This window comes from Girardinichthys multiradiatus, chromosome 6, assembly GCF_021462225.1.
Source record: "Girardinichthys multiradiatus isolate DD_20200921_A chromosome 6, DD_fGirMul_XY1, whole genome shotgun sequence".
In the NCBI taxonomy this organism is placed as follows: domain Eukaryota; kingdom Metazoa; phylum Chordata; class Actinopteri; order Cyprinodontiformes; family Goodeidae; genus Girardinichthys; species Girardinichthys multiradiatus.
In genome coordinates, this window is record NC_061799.1 from 10,527,158 (window position 1) to 10,546,794 (window position 19,637).

At 39.6% G+C, this 19,637-nt stretch overlaps 1 protein-coding gene across 1 annotated transcript in view; it reads left to right on the top strand.

The window, feature by feature from the left end:
- LOC124870549 (vertebrate ancient opsin-like) overlaps positions 1 to 16,910 on the top strand; it is a 132,467-nt gene extending 115,557 nt beyond the window's left edge. The window contains exon 4 of the mRNA XM_047369301.1: positions 12,793 to 16,910. Within this exon, the coding sequence (XP_047225257.1) occupies positions 12,793 to 13,077 (285 nt within the window). The 3' untranslated portion in view covers positions 13,078 to 16,910. The remainder of the gene's footprint in view (positions 1 to 12,792) is intronic.
- The last annotated feature ends 2,727 nt before the right edge of the window (positions 16,911 to 19,637 follow it).

Below are 19,637 nucleotides of genomic sequence, written 5' to 3' on the forward strand. Positions count from 1 at the left end.
TGCAAGCTGTTCCTAAAGAAAAGGAAACGAACCAGTCTGGGAGTGATACTGGGATGGTGCTGAGCTAAGCCATTATTAACTAAATGGCCAATTAAGATTGATTGTTGATTTCTTGCATTTTTCACATTTAAAATATTAAAACGTTTTTAACCCTAAATGATTTTTCATCATATAGGGATAAAAACCAGGACAACAGTATTCTGTGTGAAATAGTAAAACCTAATAACTGGTTGCCCCACCCTTGGTTGCAATGACTGCCAAGAATTTGCGCTAACTTGCAAGTCTTTACACCACTTTGGAAGAATTTTGACCCACTTTACTGTGCAGAATTGTTTTAATAATGTTACATTAGAGCACAAACGCCTGTTTAAGGTCATGCCACCACATCTTAGTCAGACATATTTTCAGACTTGGATTGAGCCACTTTAAAACCTTCATTTTGTTTTTCGGTTTTTTTTTTTTTTCAACCATGCAGAAATGGACTTGCTGGTGTGCTTCAGCCCATTGTTCTGCTGCATACCCTAATTCATGGTTTCATTAATTACTGTAACTTTTCAATGTAGTGAAGCAGTAAAGCAGACCCAGAACCATGTTTGACTGCCATTATGACATTGTTTTTCTGGAAGACTGCATTTCTTTTATGCCACCTGTCTACAGAATGTTTTGCCAAAAGTCTTTGGGATCATCAAGATGGTTTTTGGTGAATCTGAAACTGGTGTTTGTGTTCATTATGGGTTTAGCCCTTAGAAGTCTCCCATTGATCCCATTTTTGGTTCTTTCTTAGTGTTGAATCATCGCCACTGACTTTGTACAAGGCAAGTAATGCTTGCAGGGGTTAAGATTTTGTTTTGGGCTATTTGACCTGCTGGATCAGTTTTTGATGCACATTTAGATTGATTTTGGTAGACCTGCCACTTTCACATGTTTTCCATTTGTGAATAATGGCTCTCATTGTGGTATATTGCCATTCCAAAGCCTTAGAAATGGTTTTGTAACCCTTTCCAGACCAATAGATGTTAATACTTTTGTTTTGAATCGTTTCCTGTATTTCTTTAGATCAGGTCATAATGCGATGCTTTCTTAGAACCTTTAGAGATAACCTAATACACGTTTGAGTGAGTTCTACACATATGCAGTAATAACTTGGGTGTAGCTAGTGAAATTAAACACAGCTTCCCAAAATACTGGAGTTAATTACAAAATCAGAGTTGATTTATGATTTAACAAAGATGGAATTGCTTTTCCCCTTTCAAGCTTTCAAGTCATTGGCTCTAACCGTTTTATACCAGAAAAGTTGCTTTTTGATACTAGCTGGTGTTTTGAAAAAGAAACACAAGAGGTTTCCTAAAAGTTGCTAAAATAGCGACAAATTTAATAACACTGTCACACTCGACAACACTATGCCGAAACACTCCTCGCTATCCTGATCCCAGGAAGCCATTATATTGCTGTGCTTTTCACTGTGCCTGTGTTTACCTTAAAACACTGCACCCTTTCTGCGACCTTACCGCATATTCAACTATTTTCATATCTATGTCACTTTTTTGTTCTTTTCTTTCTCAAAACCACACACTAACTGTTTAAGTTCGGTATCAAAATATTTTTGACTCTATGACTCAAAGTGCAAAAAACTGAAAAGAGGTGCAATGTCAGGATCTGGGTTGCGTTTGTGTTTTGTGCTTGCTACATGTGTTCAGTGTTTTCAGACGGTGCTGGAGCTCTCAGGTGTGCTGGGTGACAGGTGCGACTTATTCTACTGATTACTTTGAGGAGTGCTTAAGCAGGAGGCTACCAGCACTTCGATGCCAGAGTGTTTTGCCCACAGTGGTAACAAGCTCAAGCCAAACACTAAATCTATGCTTTGTTCTTCGACCTCGTGTAACTTTGTTTATGCTCCTTCGCAGGCTAAGTAAACCTGAACCCTTGGTTTATGTCACCGAATACTGACTACGTGTCTGGAAGGCTGGAAGGCTATTGACGTTCTGAGGATTTCATTTCCTATCTACTGTCTTCGTTTGGATTCGCATCTAGCTGGCAGTTTCCTGCTACCTTCACCTCCTGGACCAAGTCACAAGCGTACGCTGTCCACCCTCCAATATAAGCATCTGCACACCGAACTCATTCCTGTTTTGCTCCGAGCTCACACTGAACAGCACCTAAAGAACCTTCTACAAACCTGGATCCTGAATGCCTCTTCCCCTGGCGACCTGACCACACCTATTTAGTAAGCTGTTCTCTTGTTTGCATTAATTCCTTGTTCTTAGTTCGACATTATTCAGTTCCCTATTTTTCACCAGTGCTCTTCCCTTCTTCCCACACAGTTGGAGAATAATCCGTTACGTTCCTGATAATCTTTGTCACAATAAACTTCCTTTACATATTCTGTTCTCCGGAGTGTTCTCTGTAAGTGGGTCAGATCTATTGCAAACAAAATGACAGAACACTCTGGCCAACAAGACCCAGCAGAAGCACTCCGTAGAACTCTCTCTGAACATGCAAATCAAATCCACTTTCGTGACCCTTCTCTCCGTTCCCTTTCAGAGCAACAACGCCAGACTAACCAACAGCTATAGCAGATTGCCTCCATGTCACAACAGACCTTAGGAACTCAGTCCACTACACCTATAGATGGCGCAATTACATTACCGGTATCCCAACAGCTACCTCATTCTCGTGACGTCACTTCCCCTAATCCTGAAAAGAGGTGGGCAGCTGTGGGGGGTTTTTGCTCCAGTGCTCCCTGGTTTTCAGCCAATCCCCCCCGTTCCTTTCCCCATGATGGCGTAAAGATTTCTTATGTTATTGGATTATTGACAGGCAAGGCTTTGCAGTGGGCTGAGGCCCGGTTTCCTGATTGCAGAGAATTTGGTTGAACTTTTGAAGATTTTGTAAAGGAGTTTAAAATGACTTTTTCCCCTGTGTTAGACAAGTCTAGTGCTGGCCGACAGTTGAGGGCCTTAAAAGAACATCACAGACCCATTACTGAGTTTTCTATCGAATTTCGTACGATAACAGCTACCTCGGGCTGGAATAATGAAGCTTTAAAGACTACCTTTTTGCACGCATTAGATGATTCACTAAAGGATGAGTTAGCCATGATTGATGAACCCCCTACCTTGGATGAAGTTATTTCCTTAGCTACCAGAGTTGACAACAGAATTAGAGAGAGAAGGAGAGCCATAGCAGAAAGGTCCAACTACAAACCTCAGCTAAAGAGTAATTTTCCACCCTATGTTCCGTGTCCACCTTGGCAACCAGTTCCTGAACCTTAACCCATGCTGGTGGACATACTCGTCTTTCTTTAGAAGAGAGACAGAGACACAGATTATCCAAGCAGTATTTTTACTGTGGTTCTTCAGATCATTTTGTAGCAACTTGTCCTGTCTGCCCCGGGCCATTAAAAGACAGGGTCCACTGGCTTTGAAGGGGGGTTTGGTGGACCACGCTCAGATTTGTAAAGCCCCCAGATTTAGCTCACCTGCTACTATCATAGTGAACCAGCATACCATGACCTTATTGGCATTGATAGATTCTGGCTGTGAACAGAATTTAGTAGATTCAGAGTTGGTGAATCAGGCAGGTATGGAAGTTGAATTACTTGATTCCCCACGTTCTGTTCTAGCTCTAGACGGTAAGAAGTTGCAGCAAATAACTCAACGAACCAAACCAGTAGAAGTTTTATTATCAGGCAATCATAGAGAGAAGACATCTTTTTTTCGTGTTTCCTGTATCTCAAGGCTGATTAGTCTTAGGTTTCCTCTGGTTGCAAGAACATAATCCGCATTTAGATTGGTCTACGTGTCGTATTGAGTCCTGGTCCACTAATTGTCACTCATCTTCTCTCCAATCTGCCTTTTCCCCTAGTCAACCTCAACAGGCCAAGAAAGAGTACGAGTTAATTGATCTTACTCATGTGCCCCTTGAATACCATGATCTTAAGGGAGTCTTTAGTAAAAATAAGGCTCTGTCCCTACCACCTCACAGACCCTATGATTGCGCGATCAACCCTCTTCCCGGTGCGCCTCTGTCCACTAGCAGACTTTATAACATCTCCCGTCCAGAGCAAAAGTCTATGAAGAACTATATAAATGACTCCTTGTCTGCAGGTATTATTTGGCCCTCATCCTCCCCACTTGGGGCAGGCTTTTTCTTTGTAGGGAAGAAGGACGGTTCTTTACATCCTTGCATTGATTTTAGGGGTTTAAACCAAATCACCGTTGAGAATAATTACCCACTTCCTCTCCTCACCTCAGCTTTCGAACCGGTTTATGGTGCCACTATATTCTCTAAGTTAGATCTCCGTAATGCTTACCATCTGGTCAGGATCCACCAGGGGGATGAGTGGAAGACGGCTTTCAAGACGCCGTTAGGCCATTTTGAATACTTGGTCATGCCCTTTGGACTATGTCATGCTCCTGCTGTGTTCCAGGCTTTAGTCAATGACATGCCCAGAGGCTTTTTGAACATTTTTGTTTTCGTATACTTGGATGACATATTGATCTACTCGAAGGACATTCAGGAGCACCGTAGGCATGTTCGCCAAGTACTGCAGCGCCTTTTGGAGAACCGCTTGTTTGTTAAGCCGAGAAGTGTGAGTTTCATCAGTCTTCCATCACATTTCTGGGCTACATCCTTGAGGGTTGACAGGTACGTTCTGATCCAGAGCAAATAAAAGCAGTACTGGAATGGCCGGTGCCTGACTCTCGCAAATCATTTCAGCGTTGTATGGGTTTTGCACATTTTTACAGACGTTTCATTAAGGATTATAGTCTCACTGCTGCACCTCTGACTGCACTAACGTCCTCTAAGTCCTCATTTTCCTGGTCATCTGAAGCCGAAGCAGCTTTCCAAGCTCTCAAAGAAAAGTTCTCCCAAGCCCCCATGTTATTCCATCCGGATTCCTCAAGATAGTTCATCCTGGAGGTCGACGCCTCTGATATTGGAGTCGGGGCAGTGTTATCACAGAACTCAGAAGATGGGAGACTTCATCCTTGTGCCTTTTTTCCTGCAGGTTTAGTTATACAGAGAGAAACTATGACGTGGGTGACAGAGAACTGCTAGGAATTAAACTGGCCCTTGAGGAGTGGTGCCACTGGCTTTAGGGGGCTGAGCATCCCATCCAAGTCTAGACTGATCATAAGAACTTGGCCTACCTCCAGTCAGCTAAAAGACTTAACCCACGCCAGTCTCGGTGGTCTTTATTTTTCTCTCGTTTTGACTTATGCATTTCTTTCAGACCCGGACCTAAGAACACTAAGCCGTATGCCCTCTCCAGACAGTTTGCCACTGATGATTCCGTGAAGGAACCAGCTCCCATCCTGCCACCCAGTTGGACGATTGGAGCACTCAGGTGGGAGATGGAGAACACTGTTCTTAGGGCCCAATAACAAGAACCTGACTCTGGCAATGGACTGCCAAACCGCATCTATGTTCCATCTAAAGTACGTTCCCGACTAATCGATTGGTTGCACAGAGCAACATTTTCTGCCCATCATGGTGTTAGTAGAACTATTGCACTAGTTCAAAGAAGGTTTTGGTGGCCCTCGCTGCATAAAGATGTGAAAGAGTTTGTGCAAGCTTGGTCAATTTGTGCCAGATATAAGTCCAGTAACCAGTCACCTGCAGGTCTTCTTCAACCCCTCAGCATCCCAAATTGACCTTGGTCTCACATAGCATTGGATTTTGTTACTGGACTTCCTCAGGTATGACAACAGTTCTCACAATTGTGGACCGTTTTTCTAAGGCATGTCATCTCATTCCCCTCAGGAAGCTTCCATCAGCCCTACAGACAGCCAAACTACTCACTAAACATGTGTTTCTTCTTTATGGTATCCCTCAGGACATTTTGTCCGACCGAGGCCCACAGTTTATCTCGCAGGTTTGGAAACAGTTTTGTTTAGCTCTAGGAGCTAAGGTTTCATTGACCTCAAGTTATCACCCTCAGTCTAATGGTCAAACCGAAAGATTAAATCAGCAGCTGGAATCTGCCTTATGATGTCTCACATCCACAAACCCCTCAGATTGGTGCTCATACCTACCTTGGGTGGAGTATGCAGTTTCTTCATCTACTGGACGTTCACCTTTTGAAGCTTCCCTTGGTTATCAGCCACCCCTGTTGGCTGCCGACGAAAAGGATATCACGGTTTCAACAGTCCACCAACATGTCCACCGTTGCAGATCCATCTGGAACTCGACTATCCAAACCTCGCACCGCACTGCTGACCAGAACAAACGTTTCGCTGACCGGAAACGCAAGCCTGCACCTGAATACCTGCCTGGACAGATGGTATGGATGTCAGCAAGTGATATACCCCTCAAATCCATGTCTGGAAAGCTTTCGCCTCGTTTCATCGGTCCCTATGAGATTGAGACTGTGATTAGTCCCTCTGCTGTTCGCCTTCAGTTACCTGCTAGTCTTCGCATTCATCCTACATTCCACATATCTCAGATAAAGCCAGTGGACTCCAGTGACTCCTGAATGCCTCTTCCCCTGGCGACCTGACCACACCTATTTAGTATGCTGTTCTCTTGTTTCCATTAATTCCTTGTTCTTAGTTCGACATTATTCAGTTCCCTATTTTTCACCAGTGCTCTTCCCTTCTTCCCATACAATTGGAGAATAATCTGTTACGTTCCTGATAATCTTTGTCACAATAAACATCATTTACATATTCTGTTCTCTGGAGTGTTCACTGTATGTGGGTCTGATCTATTGCAAACAAAATGACATGCACAGTGATGAGAAAAGCCTTTTATAACCTTGACTGAAAGCACAAAGAAAGGAATGCATTGAGAATAAAAAGGTGAGGAGAGTATTCAGACTAAATTGTTCTCTTTGTAAGTCTGAAGAGCAGTTCCACCATCCAACCGTCCAGTGCTTTTGCCCATTTTGTGTTTTTAATGTAGTCATCACACTCCTTTTGTGCAATCTATTTTAATGAGAACAATTTTGGAAAAGGAAGAGTACACTTTGATCCATTTTAGCACACTTTGTTTCCTCAGCTTTTATTATCAAACTTTTGTATCACGAATCTCTGAAGAGTTATGTTTTTCCACAGCTGCTCTGTAGCAGCACAAAACACCATGGACACAGCTGCTGCCACTGCTGCTTCACCCCCAACTTTCGGGACTCTTCTCCCATCTTATGAATAAATTATTCAGGTCAGGACTTTTGCAGTGTTTTTTTTATTTTTTTTATTTGGCTTATTCAACTAAGCTCCACTACATAATTTTCCTTTGGACATCCACTGCCCTGTCAGTTGCTACAACCCCCCACCCATCCACAGGTATCCAGTTTCAGATCTCTTGACCTAGATTAATCTTGAATGTATGTAAAAAGTATGACAGCCCCAGGCTTATAGGTGGTTATGCGTCGCTAACCTATGTCACACAGTCTTCTGGGTCACTGGTAGCACATAATTTAGGGGAGCTACCAAATCCCATTTCGTTTCTGGGACACCAATATGACTATGAGTAATGAAAGTTTGAAAAACAGTGAAAATTAGGTTCCCTATATTCAGTTTGTTTCCCTGGAGTAGCCTAGGGGCCAATAGCAGGCTATAGCTATATTTAAACGTGATCCATACATAATTACTCATTTATAGAATTTCTCCCCAGTTCGTTCTATTGGTCTAGACCATCTCTGACAACTTCCAGGTGTGAAACTCCCAAGAACTAGAAAAGAGGGCACCTGATGGTTATAATAAGTAATCACAAGTTATCACAAGTAAGCCAGGCTGCCAGATGTTGTGAACATGCAGAAAGATTCAGTGGCAGGAGGGTTACAACTTACTTTTGCCCCTTTTCCACTGGCTCAATTTGGCCCTATTCAACTCCACTTGGCTTGCTTTGCGAGCCTTTCCATGACCGTGTTTTCCATACCAGTACCTACTTTTTTCATCCCTGCTCCTGAGCCTGCTCCTGAGCGGTGCTGAATGGGGACCATATGTGATGTAAACAGACTGCTGTTCACTGATTAACCATGGGACCATAAGAAATGAGAAGGGTTTTGCTGAGATAGTGCAGAAAAAAATTTATAAAACTCAAAAGTGACTACAATAATATTGATGACCACAATGGCTGGACCAGGTCAAACCAAAATATAAGTTTTCCCTTTATAAATCATAAACAATGATGGCTGCAAGAGAAGGAAAAGGACACATCAGTTTTCTGAATTATATGCAGGCAGCTCGAGCTGTATTTAATAACATCCTTAATCAGCCGACCACATATAAAATCAGCTATTCGGAAATACATACATTTCCTCCAAAACACACAAAAACAATACCACTATGAGACAGCATGTTTGGTTTGGAAATTTATTGACGGTCTTTAAGTGAACCGCTGTCTGCAGGAGGAGGGAGCAGGCAGAGAGCAGCTGCCCATAATCAGACAGCCTGAATTAGATCTAACGGTAGAAGGACCTGGCTGAATCTGCAGAGCACAAATCCAATATCCAACCATAAACTAACTTAACAGCAGACAAAAGTCTGTGGTTTTGTGCTTCAAACTCATTGTCCTTGATATTGCCATCACCGAGATACATACCTTCCTCATAAACCCCAAAGTTGTAACTTCAGGAGCTTCACCAGTCCAGACAGCAGCATCTCTCTACTCCTGCCACACACCCCTCACATCAAAACCCCTGAGCCTTATTTTATAAGTTATGGCTGGGCTGTTTTCCAGATAATTGATTGACTGATTTATATAGTGCTTATCAACAACCAACAAAGTTGAACAAAGTGTAGTGGAATTTTCTTATCAAAGTGGATAGAAGTTGATTCACAACAAGAGAAAATCCGGACTTTGTCTTTATAAGTTTTATTCAAAGGCATTAAGCGTTTGAAGACTCTGTCACTGAGGTTAGTCAGTGAAGCAGAGCCCCGATCAACATTTACATACAGTATTTATACCAAACATGACAGTGTTATCTCAACTTCAAAGAGTCTGTGTTTTATGACCTAGACCCTCCTCGGGTTCAGAGGTGACAAAGTTATCTAGGAACATACCCATCTGCTCTTCCTGACACATCACCCTAAAGCATAGGTTTTAACCATTAAACTTCTGATAATGGCTTTACAGCTTCTTCCTCTAACACAGATGTTCTGAGGAGTCAGGTAACCTAAAGGTCACACACTTTGGAACACTTAATAAAAGAATTTCCATTACAACTCCTTTCTTCTGATTACAAGATAATCACAACTAAAGGAAAATTCTTCAAAACCATCAACAGATAATCCAAAGCCAGTTTATTTTGCAAACTCATCGTTCTAAGAGCTTGCTGCTCCGTGGTCAAAACATTGAAACCTTCCTCTCTAATAATGGGCTGATTGAATTATAAGTTGTGACTGTAGGTAGTAAGTGAGCTAGATAACATACTCCAGACCAATTAGCAGGCAGATACAGATATAAACTATTTCCACACATCCAAACCATGTTCTTAGGACATGAGTTCCCATCTCTTCTAGGAAAAGTAACAAGAACCCTGGGTAATTTACCAGCCTGGTCATACAACTTACTTCCATTCGGTAAGGCTGTAAGATTAAGAGTTAACACAAAGGGATCTGGGACCAAAGATCCTGAAATAGTATAAGCAGCAGTTCTGATAGGACATGACTCAAATTTATGTCTGTTGATTAAAGCACATGAAACAGATATAATAGCTTTGCAACCTTCTGTCTTCCCAAGGAAATAAGGTGTGTTTACATCCTGTGCAATACAAAAATATGTACCTACATCTGGATATCTTACTGATTCCTATTACCCCAAAATTTATACAGAATTCCTGTAGTAGCACATATTAAATTAGTCTCACTAGAAAATCTACATTTCTGCTTTGCCTTACAATATAATTCTTCACCCAAGGAAAAACAACCTCCACCAGCTGGTTATGTTGCCTAACTGGAAAGAAAGTAGTATCAATAGGAACAGGTACTAAAAATGGTTGATCATTAATAGCACGTGAAATCAAATAACAAACATAGCAACTGTCATTTCTTATCTTCCTCACAGTTTGATGCATCAGTTGCCACCAGACACTATCAGCATGATCATGGTAATCAGAAAAGTGATGAATCTCTCTTCGAATCAGCTGATGAGTATTATTGGCATAATTAGTCAGATTAGCCACACATTGTCTCTGCTGTACCTTTCCCCAAATGAACACAAGAGTAATAAAATACTTGCAATACCAATCATTAGCATCAGAACAGACCATCTTCAATATAGCTGCATCGTGACCTTGAAGTGGAATGTCCTTTCGTCTGGTACTGAAAGCAAAAGAATTTCCATCACAAAAGCACTATACAATAAAAATTACATCAAAAATAGAACAAAAGTTACAAGACAAAAGAAATACACAAGAATAACAATAAAAGACAAATAAGGGAAATACCGTTCCACTACATGGTATGAAAAGCCTGTCTAAAAAGATGAGTCTTAAACTTATTAAAAATTCTCAGATCAGTGGTTAATCGGAGGTCTAAAGGGAGGTTGTTCCAGAGTCGGGGTGCTGCCACGGAAAAAGCCCGATCACCCCAATGTGTTAATCTGGTTCTTGGGACATCTAATAAAATTATCACAGTGGATCACTTTATACATGAAAAAAAAAACATAAATAAGATATCTTTCATACAAAATAATACAAATATTTTTTGTATTTAGTTTAGCACTGGTATTTTGATTATTTATCTTTGGTAATAAACTCCAAGTCAAAGTTCAAGCTCTCTTTGCCATCACCCTAATCGATAGCCCCTTTCACAGATTCTCTGTCAGATTCAAGTTAGTCATCTGGCTGGACTGCGCCAAAATGCTACTCCAGTCTAAAAAAACATTTTGGTTAAACTATAATACTACTTTCAATGTGAATCTGCAATGGACATAAATAATTTTAGGAAATAACACTGCATGATATATCATTATCAGAAGATGTACACATGAATATTGTTGCACTAGAAAGATTAGAAAGCAGTATTTGTTAGTTATTTCCAAATGTCAAGAAAACACATGTTAAACCAGTAATACCTCACATTACAAATGTTGGAATTTGGTGCTATATGAACCTCGAAAGCCTGTAATTCCTGAATACCCTTCATCATATAGTCATACAGCAAACTAAAAGTCCAAAAAGTAGTAAAAGAAGGACTTGTATAACTTTACACAGGTATCAAATCACCTCAACATCCCCCATGTGTATGGACAGGTAAATGCAAAAACTCCCCACAGTGTGCTCAGAGACATCTTTATTTCCTTTTTTTAAGCCATATATCCCAGCTATACAACATATAAACAATCCACAGTTGAACATAAAAGTTTCTACTTACTGGACAAGAATAAAATCTTCTCCTTCTAAGTCTTTCTCAGTCCAGTCTTTTAACAGTCCTGTTTGGTCTGATCCTGCTCTGAAAAGTTGCTTTCTGTTCTCTACCTTATCAGGGGTTTAGCTACTCTTGACAAAATGTTTTGCCATGATTAGTTTGGTCAAACATCCTGAAAGTTATCCGGTAATGCTATATCCACAATTATGCCCTGAAGGTGCAAAAAATGCCACTATTTATGCTTGTGTTCTTTGAAATCGGTTTCGAGTTCAGTCCCCTACCTGTACCTTTTTATGAGCGGCATTTCATTGACTACATGCCTGTACCATCAGAATCAGCATCAGAGCTGATATGCCAGAGCTGTATGAGTGAGAGCAGGTGTGATTTGTATCACAGTTGACAACATACAGTGGAAATGATTGCTGGCATCTTGATGAACACGTGGGTCTAAACGTAAAGAAATTAAGAAGGTTTTGTGGAGCATTATGTCCTCTCAGGTTTTTTAAGTATGTGTGTTGCTTGTTAATATGCTCTCATTAGGAAATGTTTGTGTTTACTGGAGATCAGTGGGGTGGAATTCACAGTGTTCCTCTGTGTAAAGGATAAATACGAAATTTCTCCATGACATCAGTGGCTTTTTTTGTCACATTAGAAGATCAACTGGCCTCAAGTGGTTGGGTAATTATTAATCATGGCCTCAATTTCATTTTCAGTTTCATGTGTTGGAATCTTTTGACCTGTCCTAAATATCTGTGGCAGGCTGGTTTATCTGGTGACTAAACTTAGCTCGGTACAGTGTTAAATGCATAGGATGGTAATGTGGGAGCATTATTTTTCCATGGCCTGTCTTCTGACATCAATGAAAGGCAAGTCAAAAACTCACTTAAAATTCTGCTGACAAAAGTCCATTGTGATACATATTAACACCCACTGAAAATGCATACTAATAGTACATAAATAAATGTGCCGTTTGAGGTGTTTTTAATAAAAATAATAAGAAGCCTGCTTCTATTTTAGACATTTTTCAACCACACTCTTCTATGTAATAAAAGCATACACTTACACCTGATTTTGCTCTTCTCATGGCGAATGTCATTAGCTGACTAATTGGGTATGAAGTAATTTGTTTCCATGGGTGTTTTATTTTGCTATGAAAAGCAGGTGACACAATTATCCCAATGAAGAAGTAATAATGAGTAATAAGAAGTAACAAAGCAGACAGCTTTCATAATCAAATATATTTTGCCCAGAGGTTGAAAAATGAGTAGCGGAAACCAGCATGCAAATAATATGCAATTTAACAATATTTTTGTAGAAGCTACTTTGGACAAAACTGAGTCAAATCTATTTACTGTACAGAACATATCTACTGTACTATGTTCAGGGTGTTGAGACCAAGCTAGAGATGCCTTATTTCTGTAGATACTTTGTAAACACTCTCAACAAATATCTAACTGTGTTTGTATGCTTGCCGCAGTTTTACAGATGTTTCCAAGCCATCCTGCACTGTGAAGCTCCTCGTGGAGGCTCCAGCTTGAAGACCTCCTCCAAGGCTGCTACCAAGGCTATGAAGGGGGTAGCAATGACCGGTCCCCGCCAAACCAACAATTTGTTATTTATGGTTGCCTCTCTGGGTCAACCAGCCAACACAGTGCCCCAGCTGGGCCTGTCCTGTGAACCGACCATTGACCTCACCAAAGCTCCCTCTTCTGACAACCAACCTGTGATTGTGGTATCACTAGTAGCCCAATTTGATGGCTGATAGTCGGCTATTGCTGTGAAATGTCCAAGTCCCTTTGCTAAAACTCATAAATAATAAGGGAGGTGGTGCTGCAGAGGCTCTAAGAGGACCAACATGCCTCTACGGGGGGATTTAAAGCAGCTCAGTGGCATCATCGCTGCCTTGGTTGGTCCTGATGATAGACTGGTTAAAAGGGAAACCAAGAAATACCTCTGGATAACATGAGCAAAAAATCTACAACAGTGAACATGTAGAACTTTGGACTTGTGTTAATCTGCAGAAAATATGAAATTTAAAAAAGATTTTATGAAGCATTGTTATATTAAAAAGAATGGGCCTAATGTGCTTTGAAGAAGAGGAAGAACTCAGTTGTATGTTTCTATTGATTTGTTACTTACAGCAATTGCAAGAGCAGTAGAAAAACCTGGGTGTTTATGACCCAAAGTATTTTAAAGTGTTGCTACTTATATGTAAGTCTTTCACAATAAGTTTGAGGCTAAAAAAAAAATACTGTATAAATTATTTTAGACCTTTGATCTTTTAAGCTTTAATTTGCTGGAATTTCATTTTAGGACTTCAACCTGCATCAAACTGAACCTGGTTCTAATTAGTGACTTTTCATTTATGTAGCACCACTGTTGTAGCATGATGAGGACATTAAAGTTCCTCTGGTGCAACAGGGCTATTAGTAATGCATCCACACTGTGGTAGTATATTGCACATTAATTGGAGAAATGGTAGAATAAGGTTTAGGAATGACAGGAGGAATATTCATTGGCTCACATAGTTGTTTTCTATCCCCATCGTTTTTTTTTTTTTGGAATAAAGGTTATAGTTTGGGTAAGAATTTGGTGAAATTCATTTTTATATGAATGCATTTAATTTAATTTACGCAAATACAGATTCAGACTGAGCAATTCAAATTCAGTTTCTGACTCCACGTGATCTTCCCATTTCATTTTTTTCAATATGTGGAAAGAAAACATGGAGACAAGTATGGGCCTGGACACCCATATGGGTTGTCATTGGCTTTTATTTTATGCAGACTATCATGATAATCGTCTTGATAAAACTGTTGGTTTTACTACAATTGTATAGAACAATTTTAGCAGCATATTTAACATTTTTTATGAAAAACAAAAAGCCTAAAGACCCACCTATTTTTTTTAAGCTAATGAAAATGATCTGACCCAGTGGAAAGAGCCAGACAACAGACTAAACCACTGTTATTACATTGAATTCCCTCTGCTTTTTTGCCTAATGATATGATACTAGTCTCATATTCTCCTTAGTCTGCTGGAGTGAACTTATTATTTTGTTAATTCATGTTAATGAGCCAGCACACTGTCCTGGGTCAGTCACAGACGGCACAACTCTACAGCAGAAAGGAAGTCTCTCACATAAAGCAGCAGTTCATACCACTTTTACAAAACACTGCTGCATTACTCAGCCTGGGCTTCATAAGAAGATCGTCTGAAAAAAGTGTTCCAGTCAGTAAACTTGCTGACAGTTTGACTCACTGAGAATTTAAGCAGGGTAAGTCAACATTGTGTGGGAAGTCCCAGGATATACAGCGCAGGCAACATTTGTTAGCACCCCTGGTAAAAATGTGTAAAAAGCCTTAATACAAATTCATCTTTTGTCTCAGCAGGATTATTTCACATTGGTAAATATTGAAAAAATCAACCTTTAATTTGAGTACACTTTTTCAGTGTGGGAAGAATTCATGGTAAGGAAGGATTGTTTTCAATAAAATAAGGTGCCACATGTATTGTACAACCCACCCTTGCCAGCAGGGATGCCCTTGGTCTTCATTAACATGCCACCCTTTTGAAGCATGCAGAGAGGATGATCTTTGACCATTTTCCTCTACATATCTCTTTACATCACAGTCCCTTCACCATCTTGGGTGTTTATTGCTAAAAAGTTAAATCTTGGTCTTATCTGACCAAAGCACAGAGTTTCAGGTAAAGTCCCTGAAGAGTTTATTTGCGTTGGTAGGACAAAAAAAGGCTTTTTTTCTGACATGACTTTCAAACAAAGAGACATGTTTTATCCTCTTGTTTTACTTTGATGCCCCTAAGGTCCTTATGTTCTTTTGTTGCTTTTATTGTGAAATGTATTTAAGATTTGAATTGTGATGCTGCGGGCATGGTTTTAATTATTGTTGACAGTCCATAAATACATTATGGATCCAGTGTTTGTGTCCTTCCATGGTTTCCTAGAATGTAAATAACCTGGGTGGCTGTGAACAGATTGCCTTTCAGGGGATAGTGGAAAGATAGTTTTCGTTAACCTAAACAACTTTTTGGTATGTAGCTAGAAATTAATGGTTGTTAGGGTAACATAGTGAACTAAAGATGCTGATTCTTACAGTGACCTCTGGAGATTGTTTTACTTCCCTTACCATTCTACTCACTGTGCATTATGGAGATAAATATAGGTCCTGGTCCACCATAGCGACCATGTGGCTAAAACAAAAGGGCCTCTGTGTCACGTCATATTATTGCCCCAAGAAGACAGAAGGTCATAAATAACTAAGTGGGATGTCCTAAAAATTCTGATCAACTGACAAACAATAAAATATAAATGTAATACCTTGTTACATTTATTTTTGGGGGATTGTTGGGGTGACTGCATGGTTGCGCAGTTGGTAGAACTGTTGCCTTGCAGCAAAAAGGTCCTAGGTTTGACTCCCGGCCGGGGGTCTTTCTGCAAGGAGTTTGCATGTTCTCCTTGTGCATTCGTAGGTTCTCTTCCTTCCAAAGTCCAAAAACATGACTGTTAGGTTAATTGGTCTCACTAAATTGCCCTTAGGTGTGAATTAGTGTGTGGATTGTTGTTTGTCCTGTGTATTTCTGTGTGCCCTGCAATGCACTGGCGACCTGTCCAAGGTGTAGCCCGCCTCCTGCCCATAGACAGCTGGAGATAGGCACCAGTTCCCCCATTACCCTATATGAAAGAAGTTATAGAAGATGGATGGATGGATGGATGGATGGATGAATGAATCCCCACTTACTAAATGTACTCATATTAGAGATTGAATTATTTTAAATAATTCAGTACCATATTGTGCTATAAAAAGTGCAACTCACCATTAACAATTACCTAAAGATTGCAACCACTTTCCAAGAAAAGATGTGGTGGTCATTGCTGCTGAAAAACTTAAGTTTAAAACACTGGTTTTAAAGTCTTTCTCATTGTTATATCACCAAAGTATGGTTATTGGTCTGTTCATATATTTCCACACTTTTCAAAGCATCTGCCTGTTTAGTTGTTTTAAAGTCTGACATATCTTGCAACTTTGAATTGAAAGTGATAACTCCCATAAAAAAATACTTTTATAAAGGAACAAAGTACTTTACCTTATAAAATCTTTTTTTCACGGGATGAGTTTGGTTTGTATATATTGTTTGCCATGCTAATATCAGCATCTTGTTCATTCTGTTCCTCCTACATAAATACAATGTGTCATAGGAGCTGTAAATGCTATGCTGCTTTTCACTGTAAGGCATAGAGTCTGTGCTATGCTTGTTTTCCGGTGCTTGACTTTTAGCACAAACTGTTGTCAAATAATTTGTTTATTATTAATGTACATTAGTTGATACCAAAGCAGAGCACATTTCAATATTTTTGGAGAGATGTTCAATAAATCTTTTTTTTTTTATCTAAAGAAGTGGGAAGTTATTTAATTACACCAGAACGTCTGGAGAGTTAATATTGTGTTGGAGGCTTCAAGAAGAAAAGGTTGTATATGTAATCTAAATGCTAACATAGGATATCCAAAGTGCTGTTTCAGGAAGACCACTACAACCTGATTTGGAATAAACAAAGATTTGCATTTTTATTTAAAAGTGCATGCTATTCTGTCTTTATTACCACAAAATAATGTGTTTGAACTGAAGACCAGAAATACAGAAGGTCCTTGTGGGGCTGGGAAGAGAGCTAGTCTGAATGGACCTCGAAATCTACAGCAGTGAGGACAGTTTGGACAAAGCCTTTGCGTTGAAAGAGAAAAATTCTAAATTGACACCACAAAGATTAAGTATTGTTCATTTTTCACCAGGATGGGAGACTGTAAATAAAGGAAATTGTGCTGATAAGAATATACTTTTCTCGCCTCCGGCCATGTTTGAGCCAGAATTTGACTCTGATGATCCCTGACCTGTGATGGATGCTAATGAAAGCCTGAACAAGTAAGGATAACTATTGTCTGAATTAATCTATATAGATTCCATTTTGATGTTTTTCATCCGTCTTGGTCCCTAGTCCCATAAATTCAGCAAGGGTTTAATTCAGTATCTAAAGAAACCTGCAGCAAAATCTCACAAACTTTTTTTTGTCAGCTGGCCTTGCACCACTACATACAGCTTGTTTTGCTCTATGTTCCCCCCATTCGTCACTGCAAATATTTTTGGTGTTGTGCCAAAAACTGTTAACACTAAAGTAGTAGGTGTATTTGTAATCTGTATCTGATAAAAACAACCAAAAGATTTAGAAGACCTTTTGAATCTATCCCAGGTTTAGTTATTCTGCTCACAGAATTAACTGATTTGAAGTCGTTTCCAGGCTCCAGTGCACCTTCAGGGATCTTCTGCTAATTGTTACGGTGTAATGGTTGGGCCTGAGTCCCCCCTATTTACAATAAAGCCCCTGGTGAGCACAGATAAAAGGTACCTGAGTAAATGAAATATGCAAAGTACAACATTTTTATTCTAGAGTCATCTTTAAAAGACATTTTCCACTAAATAAACCACCTGTGATCCTAAAGCCACACAAACACCCACTCATTTTTTTAAAGTTACTTGAAATATTAGCTGCATACCTTTAGATAATTTTAAGCAGTGGGGTTTTTTATGTTTTGGGTCTCTATAGCAGAGAAAAAGTAAGATACATTGTTATCAGCTTCACTAGTCAGGGGAAAATAAATGGACATTATGCCCCAGAATCAAAATGATCTTCTTGGAATATTTATAAATAGCAAATAATAAATCTCAGTATAGCTGTTTTAATCACTCTCAAGAGAATACTTTAAGAGGGGAGAAGAGACTCAGGAGTGACCAATTTGTGAATAATCTAATTCCCTATCCTTTAATAACTTCATGAAGCCATTAATGTTACCAACAATGACTGAATGATCTTAAGAACAATTGAGAACTACAGGAAGTACCATTTAGCTATTTACCAACTTTTTACTTTAGTGTGAAGATTTGCAACTTCCATTCTTCCCACAGCTCCCAATGTATAAGCTGGAACAACCTTCATCCTAAAATTTTAAAATTTACAGCATGTGCTGGAAATATATATATTCTTAGCATCTGCTGCCTTTGTATTGTACCGAAAGCTGCATCCCTGGAATGCCATACTTGTACTCAGCAAAAATATGTTTTATGCACCTTGCTTTTGGCTGTCATCCTTGCACCGCCAAGCTGTTCAACAACTCTCCAAACTATTCAGGAAGGTGATAAAATGTTGTTGGGTTTCTATAAATACTCATGTAAAATCTTCTATTGTTCCTTTTAAGAGATACCATTTTAAAGCTGAGTCCACTCTTAAAAAGTGGAAGCTATAAACATAAGTGTCTTGCAAAAGTATTCATATTCCTTGACCTTTTTGACATTTTGTCCACAAACCTTAATGTATTTTATTGGGAACTGTTGGAAACATTTAAAATACTTGTCTGAGCAATTGAAATGTTCTGCCAAATTTAAAATGTGTAGACCAGTATGTTAAGATAATATAAAAGAGGTCAAGTAAAGTAAAGTGAGAAAATTCTGTTTGATTTAGTTCTGGGTTTGAGGCCTGTAGTTGAGATACTACAAATTCTGGGGTTGAAGTCCCCTTGAAGGTTTCGAGTCCTTCTGAATAAGGGTTCGAGGCCCGTGTGTTCCCTGAGTTTGGCAACTCTACAGGTCCTTCTCAAAATATTAGCATATTGTGATAAAGTTCATTATTTTCCATAATGTCATGATGAAAATTTAACATTCATATATTTTAGATTCATTGCAAACTAACTGAAATATTTCAGGTCTTTTATTGTCTTAATACGGATGATTTTGGCATACAGCTCATGAAAACCCAAAATTCCTATCTCACAAAATTAGCATATTTCATCCGACCAATAAAAGAAAAGTGTTTTTAATACAAAAAACGTCAACCTTCAAATAATCATGTACAGTTATGCACTCAATACTTGGTCGGGAATCCTTTGGCAGAAATGACTGCTTCAATGCGGCGTGGCATGGAGGCAATCAGCCTGTGGCACTGCTGAGGTCTTATGGAGGCCCAGGATGCTTCGATAGCGGCCTTTAGCTCATTCAGTGTGTTGGGTCTTGAGTCTCTCAACGTTCTCTTCACAATATCCCACAGATTCTCTATGGGGTTCAGGTCAGCAGAGTTGGCAAGCCAATTGAGCACAGTGATACCATGGTCAGTAAACCATTTACCAGTGGTTTTGGCACTGTGAGCAGGTGCCAGGTCGTGCTGAAAAATTAAATCTTCATCTCCAGAAAGCTTTCCAGCAGATGGAAGCATGAAGTGCTCCAAAATCTCCTGATAGCTAGCAGGTGTTTAGAGTTAAC